The sequence below is a fragment of the Hippichthys cyanospilos genome, chromosome 5, assembly GCF_059441005.1.
Source record: "Hippichthys cyanospilos isolate Australia breed blue-spotted pipefish chromosome 5, RoL_Hcya_1.0, whole genome shotgun sequence".
In the NCBI taxonomy this organism is placed as follows: domain Eukaryota; kingdom Metazoa; phylum Chordata; class Actinopteri; order Syngnathiformes; family Syngnathidae; genus Hippichthys; species Hippichthys cyanospilos.
Window position 1 is genome coordinate 16,490,539 of NC_142373.1, and position 12,225 is coordinate 16,502,763.

The 12,225-nt window shown below is 40.2% G+C and overlaps 1 protein-coding gene across 3 annotated transcripts in view; it reads left to right on the plus strand.

Moving 5' to 3' along the window:
- The window catches only part of tbl1x (transducin beta like 1 X-linked), a 32,535-nt gene that overhangs the window by 11,132 nt on the left and 9,178 nt on the right, over positions 1-12,225 (plus strand). The window contains exons 2-5 of one of the 3 annotated variants that reach the window (XM_088414824.1): positions 5,267-5,498; positions 9,622-9,727; positions 11,747-11,892; positions 11,976-12,195. In XM_088414824.1, the coding sequence (XP_088270950.1) occupies positions 9,670-9,727; positions 11,747-11,892; positions 11,976-12,195 (424 nt within the window). In that variant the 5' untranslated portion in view covers positions 5,267-5,498; positions 9,622-9,669. Of the gene's footprint in view, positions 1-5,266; positions 5,499-9,488; positions 9,509-9,621; positions 9,728-11,746; positions 11,893-11,975; positions 12,196-12,225 lie in introns of those variants that run through there. The other 2 variants (XM_088414826.1, XM_088414823.1) reach the window with 2 other exon arrangements.

The window sequence follows — 12,225 nt, forward strand, 5'->3', positions numbered from 1 at the left end:
TTTGTCCTCTATAGTGTAATTTCATTGGTCAGATGCGACATGACTGGGTAACTAAGCTCTACAAAAAGCACCGGCATTTAAATGGTTGTTTGAAGCTTTATCCCTGTAGATATGTAATTGATCCCTTAGGAAACTAATAATACGGGCATAAATTTACACAATAATCATAGCAAGCGCTGCCTAGCCTATCACCAGACAGGTTTTTGGTGGATATTATTGAAGAGACCTTCACACACGAGTACCAACAGTGCTATTTTACATGACGGCAGTGTTTTATAGCCGTAAATCTGAATACAAAGTCCACATTTTTAAAGACAATATTATCGTAATTCCCAGAATATAAGACACACTTGTTTCCCCACAAAAATGAAGGCTGAAAATATGGGTGCGTCCTATAAATGGTAACTCAAAAACTATTTTTTTTAAAATTCGGGACCATTCGCAGAAGATTATTCTGTCAGCCACATAAGCAGAGTTTTGCTGTGCAGATGCACGTTTTTATATTGGCCGTATTCTTACTGACGATAATTACCGTAACGGGACGAGCAAGTTGGCGGACGTCAGTTGACTGTAAGCAACGAGTGCCTGGTGCAGCTAACAGCAGCTCGTGTTATTTGAGGTTGTGACAGCATTATTTTCAATAAAAGAAGCAAGCAGACTGAAGCACCATCCGAGTCCACCCTTGTTCTCACACAGGAATATTACTAAAATGCGGAGGATCATGTCAAAGTTATGTCTCCAGCTGATTCAGTTTGGAGTGGCAAGGTGTGTGCACTGGTTAGAGCACACGGAAATGTATTCCTTTTGACTCGTTTATAAATTGCGGTCTTTTGGCCTATACACACAATCATAAATTTGGTGAAACGCGGATATGAACTCGTAACTGTGTCGTAAGGAAAAGGGAAAAACTGCTTCAAGTGCATTTAACGCTACACTGGCGAGGTGTTCACTGACCGCTCACAATGTGGGAAATCTGAAACACTTAACGCACAACAAATATACTGTATAACTTAACGGATATGAACACACCATATACAGGTCTTATACACGCTAACATAGAAAAAAAAACAGACCCCAAATTTAAGTGTGCGTCCTCTACACAGAGGTGGTTCTTATATTTGGCGAATCCCGGTATTTTAATTGCCATAACGCTAAGCACACCAAGGCTTAATTTACAATTTTACTTGGACATTGTTGTGGAAAAGGACTTGTAGTATGCTTTATTTTTGTTTTTTTCCACATTGGAAATGGAAAATTAATGTGAGTATTTGGACGGTTCTGCTGCATTTGTCGCATGCACTAAAAGTGAGATCATGTGGGTGTAGTATTAACATCGCACGGTAGGAATACGAGGAAAGGCATGGCTGGGAATGAAAATGAGTGTTTCGGTTTGACCTCGAAGTCGAATGGAAAGGAAGCGCGAGGAGTGTGGGGGCTGCTCGGGGTGGCATGAGCAGCTGTTGACAGAGAAGCGAGATCTTCCGGTTGCCATAGTAACATTTGTATTGCCCACACTGCTGTTCGTGTCGCCGTGTTTATAGCTTATTTGTGCAGCCCTCATGATGCTGGGGGGGGGGGGGGGGAAATAATGATTGCCCTGCCCAAGCTTTTTCTGTTGACCACTTGCCACCTCAAGGACACCGCGTCTTTCATTTTGCTTTGCACTTGGGAATATGTATGTACTAAAAGACAAAAGACATGGCTGCTAGTGTTTTTATGCCATACAGTGAAACCATGCTTTCGCACCATTTGTAAGATTTCCTTTTGAAAAAAATGATAGTTTCACATCCTGTCAAATAGAGAGGTTTGCATCATCACTGCCACAGTACTCTCGGTTCCCTTCATACATTTGCTGTATCACAGATGCACACTTGGTCTTTGACACATCAGACAACATGAAGAAACCTGTCACATTGTCTCACGCTGGCTTAGATTTGATGCTGCCTTATGTAGTTTACCCACTACCATCTTGCATATGTACAAAAGCAGAAATGATGGCTACCATGTCGAACTAGAATCTAGTCTGCTACGTTTGTATTACAAGGAGCCATTAAGATAAAAGATTATGTATTGCATATATGTGTGTTGCATTGAGGCACTGTCTGCCTCTCGGTCTCCTCCACACACACGGCACGCACAATATATTCGTTGCCAGCCACCCCCACGCTGTCATATACACAAGCAAGCCTGCCTGAGCTTACTCCCAGCAACATCCATATCAGGCGTTTTGACTAATACTGTAGATAGGATACATTTGGAAACAGGAGAGGCTTGCTGTACGTTTCATGCCGTAAATTGTTTCGTCTTTGTTTTATTTGGTGGTACTTGAAGGTCGAATGCCACAAAACTGGATGTATGCCCTAGACATTTATGTGTGACCATAGCTCATCTCAATCGAAATAATGATAAGTGGAATCTGGTTATTAATTTTGCATGTGTTTTGAATTTTCATCTGGCTGTTTTTTTCCCTTTTTCTTTTTTACAATTTTTTTCACTTGAAAAGAACAGACATTGGTAAGAGGAATAAATGTTACCAGTTGTTACCTTTTATATAAGCTGACTCATCTCAAGCAAAAGAATTTGGGCAGTGTCAAAGTACTTCAAGATTGTCATGAATGGTTGCTGGTATTCGTGTTGATGATTGAGCAAAAGTGCTGGTTCTTTTTTTGCAATGTGTAGCGCTATGATCTTAGTTTTTTTTTGTGAACAAAGGTCATAAATTTTGCTATTTTGTGGAAGTTGTTTGAATCCTATTTGTGTGACAAGAGTTACAACAATAAAATAATATTTCGTAATTATTTGTGTAGAGACGGAAAAATAATATACACAGAATTTTAATGTCTCGACTAGTAACATTGTCAAATTAGTTTTTTCCTCTAAAAGCAGACTTGGCATCAAACCATCAACCAAATCATAAATAAAAATGTTTTCACGCTGTCAATTTAAAGTGCCGTATTTTAATAGTGACGGAAATTAAAAATCTAATTCATCAACAAAAAAGATTACTAAATAAAATAACTGTTAGTTTGCAGCTAGGGCAGGGCAATGAATCTAATTTATTTGATTTAATTTGTCATTTTGAAAATCAACAATTTAAAAAATAGCTCCATTGTGAAATTGAGGATTTGCACAATTGGCATATTACTAGCTGTAATTGCAACCAAATTTGACATCGTAAAATAAGGAAGACTTGTTATAGTGCAGGCTACAATCTTGGCTTCCCACATGGTGAAATGGTCAACTGGTGTATGCTTTTTGCTTGTGGTTGATTCCCTTTTGTACTTGTGGGACTATGTTTAAAAAAAATAGATATGTAAGCACATTACACATCTTTATTAACCCTCCTCGTTTGTCATTAAAATTAATGTGTATAGTGGTCGACCTTTTTGAGGTACCACTGTACCTCAGTAATATTAGCCAGATAATGAGTCAGAGCGCACTATAACTGACGACTCGCCGGCGATTAATCTCCCGAGGCCGTTTGTTCAATGTCAAAACATTTTTATGTATTTTCCCCGATTTGAGTCAGTGAATTGATGTAAGTGTCTACTGTGGAAATGAGCCCTTATAATATGGATGTGTCTATAATAAGCAACAGAAATTAGGCTGTGAAATCACACAGGTTTGTTGTTGAACGAAAACAGCGACGTCGACATGAGTCAGATTGAATGCAATTTAAAGTAAGGCACTCTGCAATACGTCTTGAAATGAGCCAACCATAATGGCTCCTTGCTTGATAGCACTGCACCATATAAAACCCCAACAGAGCTGCACTGTTGTTGTTTTTTTTTTTTTTTTTAACAGTATGAGTGTTCTTCTGTAGAGACCAGCTTTTCCCACAGAATTGGATTCGCCTAGTGGTGACTCTGTGGTCTTTTTTGTGTGACCATGCCATATCCTCTTTTACAGGCATATCATTCATCAGAGCTCGCTATCGCATGTGCAAATCTGCCCCAATATTTTTTCTTAGCACATTTTTTTCCGACTAGTCCTTTGAACGAATCCCATGATGCTTGTGCATCGCTAATTGTGTGCGAGGTACTTGGCACATTAAAAGTCATCTATGTGGTTTGTTGAAAACAGACTCCGTGTGAGGGGGGGGGCTGATTTCCAGCTCAATCCATAATCTATGGATCTTGATCCAAGGATGTAGCAAAGTGATCCATTCCACCCATGGAAATGTGTCAACATTTTTGGTTCTTTGCTTTCAAAGCATTTATATGTAGGCAGTAAATTGGACCATTATGTTGTATATTTATACCATAACTCCCAACATATAAAAGACACTTTTTTTCCCTAAAAAATGAAGGCCAAATGTATGGGTGCATCCTATAAACAGCAACTTAACATTTCCTTTTTTCCCTTTTTTTTTCCACTGTCTATATGAGAAGTTGTTCTGTTTCATGAAAAGGGATGGAAATTAACATTTTAAAATTCAATTCATCAAGTAATTGACAGATTCATCAATCATCAAAATAGCCATTAGTTGCAGACCCTGAAAGCTGTCTTTAGGCCTTTGATGTTTGTATCCTCTACTGTGATTATCAAGCAAATCCAGTATGATGCTCCCACAGAGGCTTTCGTGACTCTTTTTAGCAATTCTAGTTTGTCACCCCCCCCCCCCCCCCCAACCTTTATTGAGAGGGGAGTACACACGTCCATACGCAACAATAGCATATGCAGTTATTTATCGAAAGAGAAAGCGTATCTGTAAGCCTTGTATTACTGAAGATCATTTGAAAACATTGGGACTTCTTGTGGTATCGCTGTTACTGAGCTGACCTCATTTCATTGTGAAACCAGTACTTAAGGTGCTTGTACATTTGGGGCCTGGCTTGGCGGCTTCTTTGTGCCAGGGAAAGATCTATAGTCTGTAGCTTTGCGACTCATCATCAGCAGGTAATTTCATTATCCGTCGTGACTTAAAGGAATGTTAACCAGTGGGTAATTTGCTGACCTACATTGCTGCCGCTGAGTGACTCAGAGACAGACAGGCACACGTCGGATCAGGAAACGCGCCACAGAAATTGGCAATGCGACTTGTGGCTGAAACCGGTTTTGGATTTGTTTATTTCAAATTCATGACCCTGAAATCGTGCAGTGTTTTCTCCTGCAGTCTTTGGATATAAATCGAGTGGTCCTCAGTGTTATCACCTCCCACCTGTGTTTTTCTGCTCTATGTCAAAGAGGGAGGGGGACACACACGCTATGAAGTGCACAAATTGTTGTTGTGATTACCTGTTTTTTTTTTTTTTTTTTTTTTTAGGATCATTATTTATCACCCTGCCCCCATTCCTGGCTCTCTCTCTTCTGTGCTTCCCATCCCCCACGCTCCCTTGCCAAGCTTCCCCCTCCCCCGCTCAAGACTGCAGCCCAACCAGAAGCTTCAAAGGCGGGTTTTACTCAGCAGAGCAGTTCAAGAGAAAATGGCTGCTGTTTCCAGGTCTTGTTTGCACATCTGTCAGGAGGTGACTGTTCAGGAGAAAATGGGCTCCCTGGTATGCTGGTTTTCAGCTGCATTCTTTTCACAGACCCGCATGTGTTGGAGATGGCTGCGTTTTTGTTTTGCACATTCAAATCAACATCCTGTTCGTCAAAGGATTTATATTTTCCACAGATTTGAAGTGACACTTGGTGCTGTTTTGTTTTATCTGAGAAGCCCTGCAGTTATATACAAGCCTTCCATTTTGACCAGAATTGAATGAATGCTTGAAGCCACATAATGTATCGATGAATAAATGGAGACCTTGAGCTACCTAGTAGCTTATTGTCTATTTTTAGATTGCCATAATTACAGCACGGTCAAGCCTCAGTGGCTTTATTGCAAAAGAAGTCCTGGCATACTAGTTTCTTTCCATAAATGTTAACATTGCACCATTTTTTAATGCCTCGCCTTTCCGTACATAATGCATAAAAGGCAAAGGGAAAGCGGGGGATGGGAAATTGCTGTTATGCTCAAAAATGCACAGAGCTCAGCCACACAATATCACACATTTGTCCAGCGATTGTTTTGTGGTGGACAGTCGCGTGCCATCTGTTTAGTTTGTGTTGCATACACAGGATATCCTGCCATTTATACTATCACTCCGACAACTGTATATGCTGTTATGCATACATATTGGAATATGATTAGTAAGACATGAGCATTCGACTAAATTGCCATGATTAGCAATGAGGATATTGTATTTTATTTTGTTGTTAATGGATGGAATTCAAAGCTGCCTGTTGTTTTGTACAGATCAGGAGGCACATGCTAACATAATATTTTCATGTACTTATATTCTAGCAGCAATAGCAATCACCTGCAAACGGGTTATGACCCATCACCAGCATATACTATATGAACAACTCGTAACTTTTGATTGGTTTCAGTTTAATCACAACAATGCATCAATCATATACATCTTTAGCTTCAACTTTCATACTCATGCATATGGACATTTCGGCTTTGAACTTAGACTTTTTGACAAGAAAACCCCCAGGGCAACTTTCATCAGCCAAATTGGCTTTCGCCAGCGTGCGAAATATTTTCCTCGTCCCACCCTATTTCAACTCCCTGTTGGTGATATGGCAAGTGGGGACTGCGAATGCTGCTCTATTGGTGGAAATTCGATACTGCAGTCAAGCAGTGAAGTAGTTTAACTGTCAGGAAACCGTGGTCTGTACAGCATCTTGCCTATTGACCCACTTGAATTTTACCACCAGGCCGGTGCATATAAGTGACACTAATTGTTTTTAAAGTATACAGTAGAACTCTACAACGAAATCATGTTTGCAGTCAGAGTATTTTCACAACAGGGGACATTTCATTACAGCAAATCTATGTCTTCGAAGTAAACATAAAAAAAAAACATACAAACATTTGAATCTACTGGGATTCTTTATCACTGTCATAGTTTTGTTGTTTCGATCCTGTGGAGTCCATTTACTGACACCTAAAGAATGGGAGAATATCGTCTGACTGTGGGGGAAAGTCGCATTGAGAATATAGTGCTGCAAAATGCATGCCGTCACGTTAAGCATAAACCAAACTAGACTTTTGCTGCAGGCCTGTTTTCACTATAGTGAATTTCAGTGCAAGGCAAATGCAGAGAAAAACATTTCGTATTATACAGCAGGAGAAATTTTCCTTGTATGGGGAAAGTAAGAAAGAAGGAAAGGCTTCTATGAATCAATCAATCAATCAAATATTATTTGTATAGCCCTAAATCACCGGAATATTATTTCTCACCGGGAGATTTTTTTTGCACATGCAGGTTTTGTTGTAGAGTGCTTTTACTGTATTATACCCATATTTTACCAGTTTGGCCTTCTTGAGAATAGATTTTCTTTGATGTAACCCTTGAGCTAAAATGAGTTTGACACCCCTGGTCTATACTTTCCTGCTGAACTGGTTTACCTTCAAAACTGACTTTCAAAAATAGGAATTTTGTCACTTGAACCTTGTAGTTTGAAATTTGGAAAGACAGACATTTAAGAAAAAAAGAGTGGCATGAGCATTTACAAGTTAAAGTATTAAAAAAAATATCCGGAAGAATACAGAATAAATCTCCACATGTGCACCCACAATAGGTATCCAAAAGATGTATGGTGGATTATGAATGTATAGTTTTTTCCCCATTATAATGTTCTTAATACATTAGGTAGTTGTAGAAATGTACCTAAACTGTTTTGAAAGACAAGCTTGAAAGCTATGCTAATGCTTTTTTTCTTCCCATGCTGTTCACTCATGACATTGATGTTGTTCGGTGTGACTGAGCTTGAGTCCAGCATGGCAGACATTAGCGTTCCCATGACAACAAGGTTACCCACTTAAACATCTACGCGAGTGAAGAGTCACTTGTGCAAAGATAAGGTTTGTAGGCGGTGGCTGTTTCTCGAACGGTGGTTCAATGTTCTCTTCATTTTTTTAACACCGCAAATGAGGCGATTATGGCTGACGAGAAGTCACATTTCGCCCACACCTGTAACACCTCACTCTTGGCCAATTTTTAAAATAGCTACAAAAGACCGTCACACAAAGGACAGTAAAAGAGCTTGATGAAAGTTTTACAAGCCGCTAACTAGCGCCTGAAGGGATTTCTCTTAAAACTGGTGGCAACAGATTTCTATTGTTTATTTTTTATTTATTTGTAAATTTTCCCCCTTAATCTGTTTCCATTTTTTTTCTCCCCACCCCCTAGTTCAAATGTTACCGGAACTGACAAGCTAAGCAAGAGGGGCTTTCATAGTCCACTCATCACTTCAGTGTGGCTAAACGCTTCAAGCATTTTGTTAGATACGGAAGCCCGGGTAGTAAGGTAACAGATCATAACCGGCCTGATTGATGCTGATGCCCTTCTAACATCTCTAGTGGTTCCAGAACCCCTCCAGGCTTCCTGGGAATGAAGTGCGCAGTTTGGTTTGTTATTGTTGTTGTGACTGGGCTCTCATGAGGCTAGCCCCCTCAAGTGTAAGCTAATGGGGCTGTGTGGTCAAATCAGGTCACAGTAGCTAAGGTTCACAAGTGTTTTTGTGTCCATGCGGATAAGGCTAGAGACATTTTGAAATTAATTTGCTGAAGCCAGTGATGAATCTATGGGAAGTGAAAGGTGTTGTAATAATATCTTACAAATGCTGCTAAGTCTCTTCTGCTTTTCATCTTTTGTAATTTGCTGGACATTTTTAATCAGGCGCTTCCTTTTAATAGCTCCGTTTGTCCCGCTGGGAGACAGTGGAACAAAACACATTGTACCTGCATGAATTAAGAATGTTAGTTTAATTACAGAACCTCTGCTGTGGTACATTAAGGTGAACTCCCATAGCAAAGATTATACCAAGGTGAAAGAGTTAATAATTCCTTTTGAGGAACTTGCTCACCCCCTCTGGCTGTGCGCTCTTTGGTAATTGGGACAACACTGTTGTCAGTATTTTGCTCCATCGCTCTTGTTGCTATGTTACCAAAGGGGAATTGGAGTGGCCACGGGCGGTGTTAGCAATTCAACTTGGACAACCATACATGTCTCACACCTGATGCAACATTGATTCCGCTTTGTGAATCCTCTTCAGACCCTTTGAATTCTCGTTTTTGAAGCATAAAACTAAGCGAGTGCTTCTGACTCAAACTGGGTGCTGTTGACTTTGCCCCCCCAACCCCTGTGTGTGTGTGTGTGTGTGTGTGTGTGTGCGTGTGTGTGTGTGTGTGTGTGTGTGTGTGTGTGGGTTTTTTTTTCCAACCATAACCTGCGTAAGAGTGCAAATTCCACAGTCACTTGCCCCACATCGGTATCTACTAATTTGAAATCCAGCAGAATTTCTGTGTGTTGGTTAATAATGAATATTTTAGGTCAGTCTTTTGATCTTATGAAAGTCCTGGCATTTAGCGTCTTATCACGGCTCTTTCGCCATCAGAGTGTGGTTTGCCAGGTCACGAGGGGCATCACGTGGCTCTCCGTGTGGAAAACCAAACATGTTTATTCCAGCAATGCTAAGAAAATATGAACCGCATCTGCACATGGTCATCTGGCAGGTGGTTGACATTCTTGCTATTTGTGTGGAAAAGATAAAGAGATGTATTGGTGCAGTGATGTGAGTGCCGAGACGTAATAATAATCCCGCTTCTATTTTTGTATCTCTCTCCAGGAGTGAGCCGAGCCTTCCAACAGACCTCCACTGTTTCTTTGGGCTAAAATGAGTATTACCAGTGACGAAGTGAACTTCTTGGTCTACAGATACCTCCAAGAATCAGGTTGGTTCCGCAAAGCCGGGATTGATACGATTCATTTGTTTTGAACTTGATTTAAAAATAACAGCCTTGAGTTACATTAAAATAGCTGGCCATATACTAGCTTTGAACAGACCGCCATTATCTTCTCTCTCTCAAACATGTTAAGTAAGTCTCCTGTTTAGACATGCAGAGCATAAACAACAATGGAGCGCGCCGCAGCACTGTTGTAGCGTGTGCGTTTACGATAGCGCTACTATGAATTGTGTGTGGAGTCACATTACTTAGGTATGAGAAACTACACACACTTACATGAGCTATTCAAAAACGCTTAAAGATAAGCCCTGCGAGAAATTACAGTTGGAGCATGTGTAGTGTTTCTTTGGAAAGTGATGGCTCCAACTACTGGCCCAGCATTTGCATTACAGGCTTTTCTTTTCTTGCAAATCCATGGCAACACTGCGATCTGTAGCCTTTTTAGAACAACATAACAAAACATACTCATCGTGTTAAAATAGCGACCATTGACCAATGTAAGGTTGCATTGATGGAAAAACGAGTAAACACATTGAAAGACAATACATCCTAATACAACAGTTACATGGTACGTGAAGACACTTCCAAGGTTTAAGTGAGATATAAGGACAATAATAGGATAATAATAGGGAGATAAGGTATTATCAAATCTTATTTAATGCTTTATAATGTCATGACAGGGCAGTGCATTTTTCTTTTCAAATTAAGAACTAATTGAAACCTGGAATAACTTATTGCTAAATGTTACGGTGACTCCTTTGCAAAACGTTGTATGCCTTTATTATGCTAAGATTTATACGGATGTGAATTGTCATGAATGTCAGATGAGACAGAAATTAAACAGCTAATGTTATGCGATCGATCTTCTGGATATGCTGAAAAAATTTTGCCTAGAGATACCACACCAAAAGTAGTCCCCAAATTAAATAAATTAGAAATGGTATTGAGGAGCGTTGCTTGCTGCTGGCGAATACGTCAGGCCTTGCCGTCTTAATTGTCAGTAATTGTGTTGAATGTGTCTTGCACGGTTCGAGCTCGTGAAAATTTTGTTGTCTTCTGCCGGTAATGACAATAAAGAGTAAAGTCAAGTCAACAGAGGACGCAGGACTCTGTTTTAAGTTTTTATTTTTTTGTTTAATTCCATTTCCGCTGGTCAGGTGGTACTTAGCTGAAAAAAAATTTGCAGAGTGAGTCAGAATATTCTGGGTAACTTTATGCCGCTTGATGCATGTTTAGTCAAAATGACTTTGAATTGGAGTTTATTGAAGAATTTTATTTAACCATCAGTAAATCCTTCAATCAATATGTAGACATATTAATAATTTCCCTGGAAATGCCAGTACACACACCAGTGCTGCATATTATCTTTGAAAATGATTGACATCCATGCTGCTGTTTTTTTTCCCATTTCCACTTTTTCCATTGATTTTGTGGCCAAGGTTAGTGTAGTTTGGCAAATTTGTTCGTTTCTTTAAACTGTTGACTTGGTTGTGTGGAAAGAACACGATCCAGAATTGGTTAAACGGCCATTTAAAATGTAATTTCCATTAAACTTCAGAATTAAATTTCCCTGTTATTCTGTTACATAAAACCCTTTTATAATGAAAGCACAAAACTCAAACTGTCTTAAATGAGCCATGGAAAATAGAGAGGAAGTGAACGTGTTATCAGCAAGATTTAGTTGACTAGATAGCCCTGAGGTTGGCCACTCTCAGCATGATGTAACGTTAGCACCTTTCCAAATAGGGTCCATCGTGGGTGGGACTTAGTATGGACTTAGTATGGACTTTTCTAACTTTCGCTCTATACATAACACATTTGCATGCTTTCGGGTCACCAAACACAAATGTTCATTAAAATAATAAAAAAAAAAACTGCATAAAACAAACCAAGAGATGCTCTAAATTTGTCCATAGGAATACAGTGTCAATGACCCTCAAATGGTCGTATGTGTTATGTAACTGGGTCTAAGAGGTCTGGGACTGATAAATATGAGTTTGTTTTCAGGTTTCTCCCACTCAGCGTTCACCTTTGGCATCGAGAGCCACATCAGCCAGTCCAACATCAATGGAACACTAGTGCCCCCTGCAGCCCTCATCTCCATCCTGCAGAAAGGGCTCCAGTATGTGGAGGCAGAGATCAGCATCAATGAGGTGACATCATGTTTGTCGTAGTTTCCGTCTGTATTACCATAGGGGATTCGTCCTCACAAATTTTGGGGTTATTTCGTCGACAGGACGGAACAGTGTTTGACGGCCGGCCCATCGAGTCGCTGTCACTCATCGACGCCGTGATGCCCGATGTGGTGCAGACGCGGCAGCAGGCTTTCCGCGACAAGCTGGCCCAGCAGCAGGCCGCCTGCACCATGGCGGCCTCCACCTCTGGCAACCAGTCCAACGCGCCAAAGAATGGTGATGCCACCGTCAACGGGGAGGAGAATGGCACCCACAACTTGAGTATGTTTTCTACAACTCAGTATGTTTTTG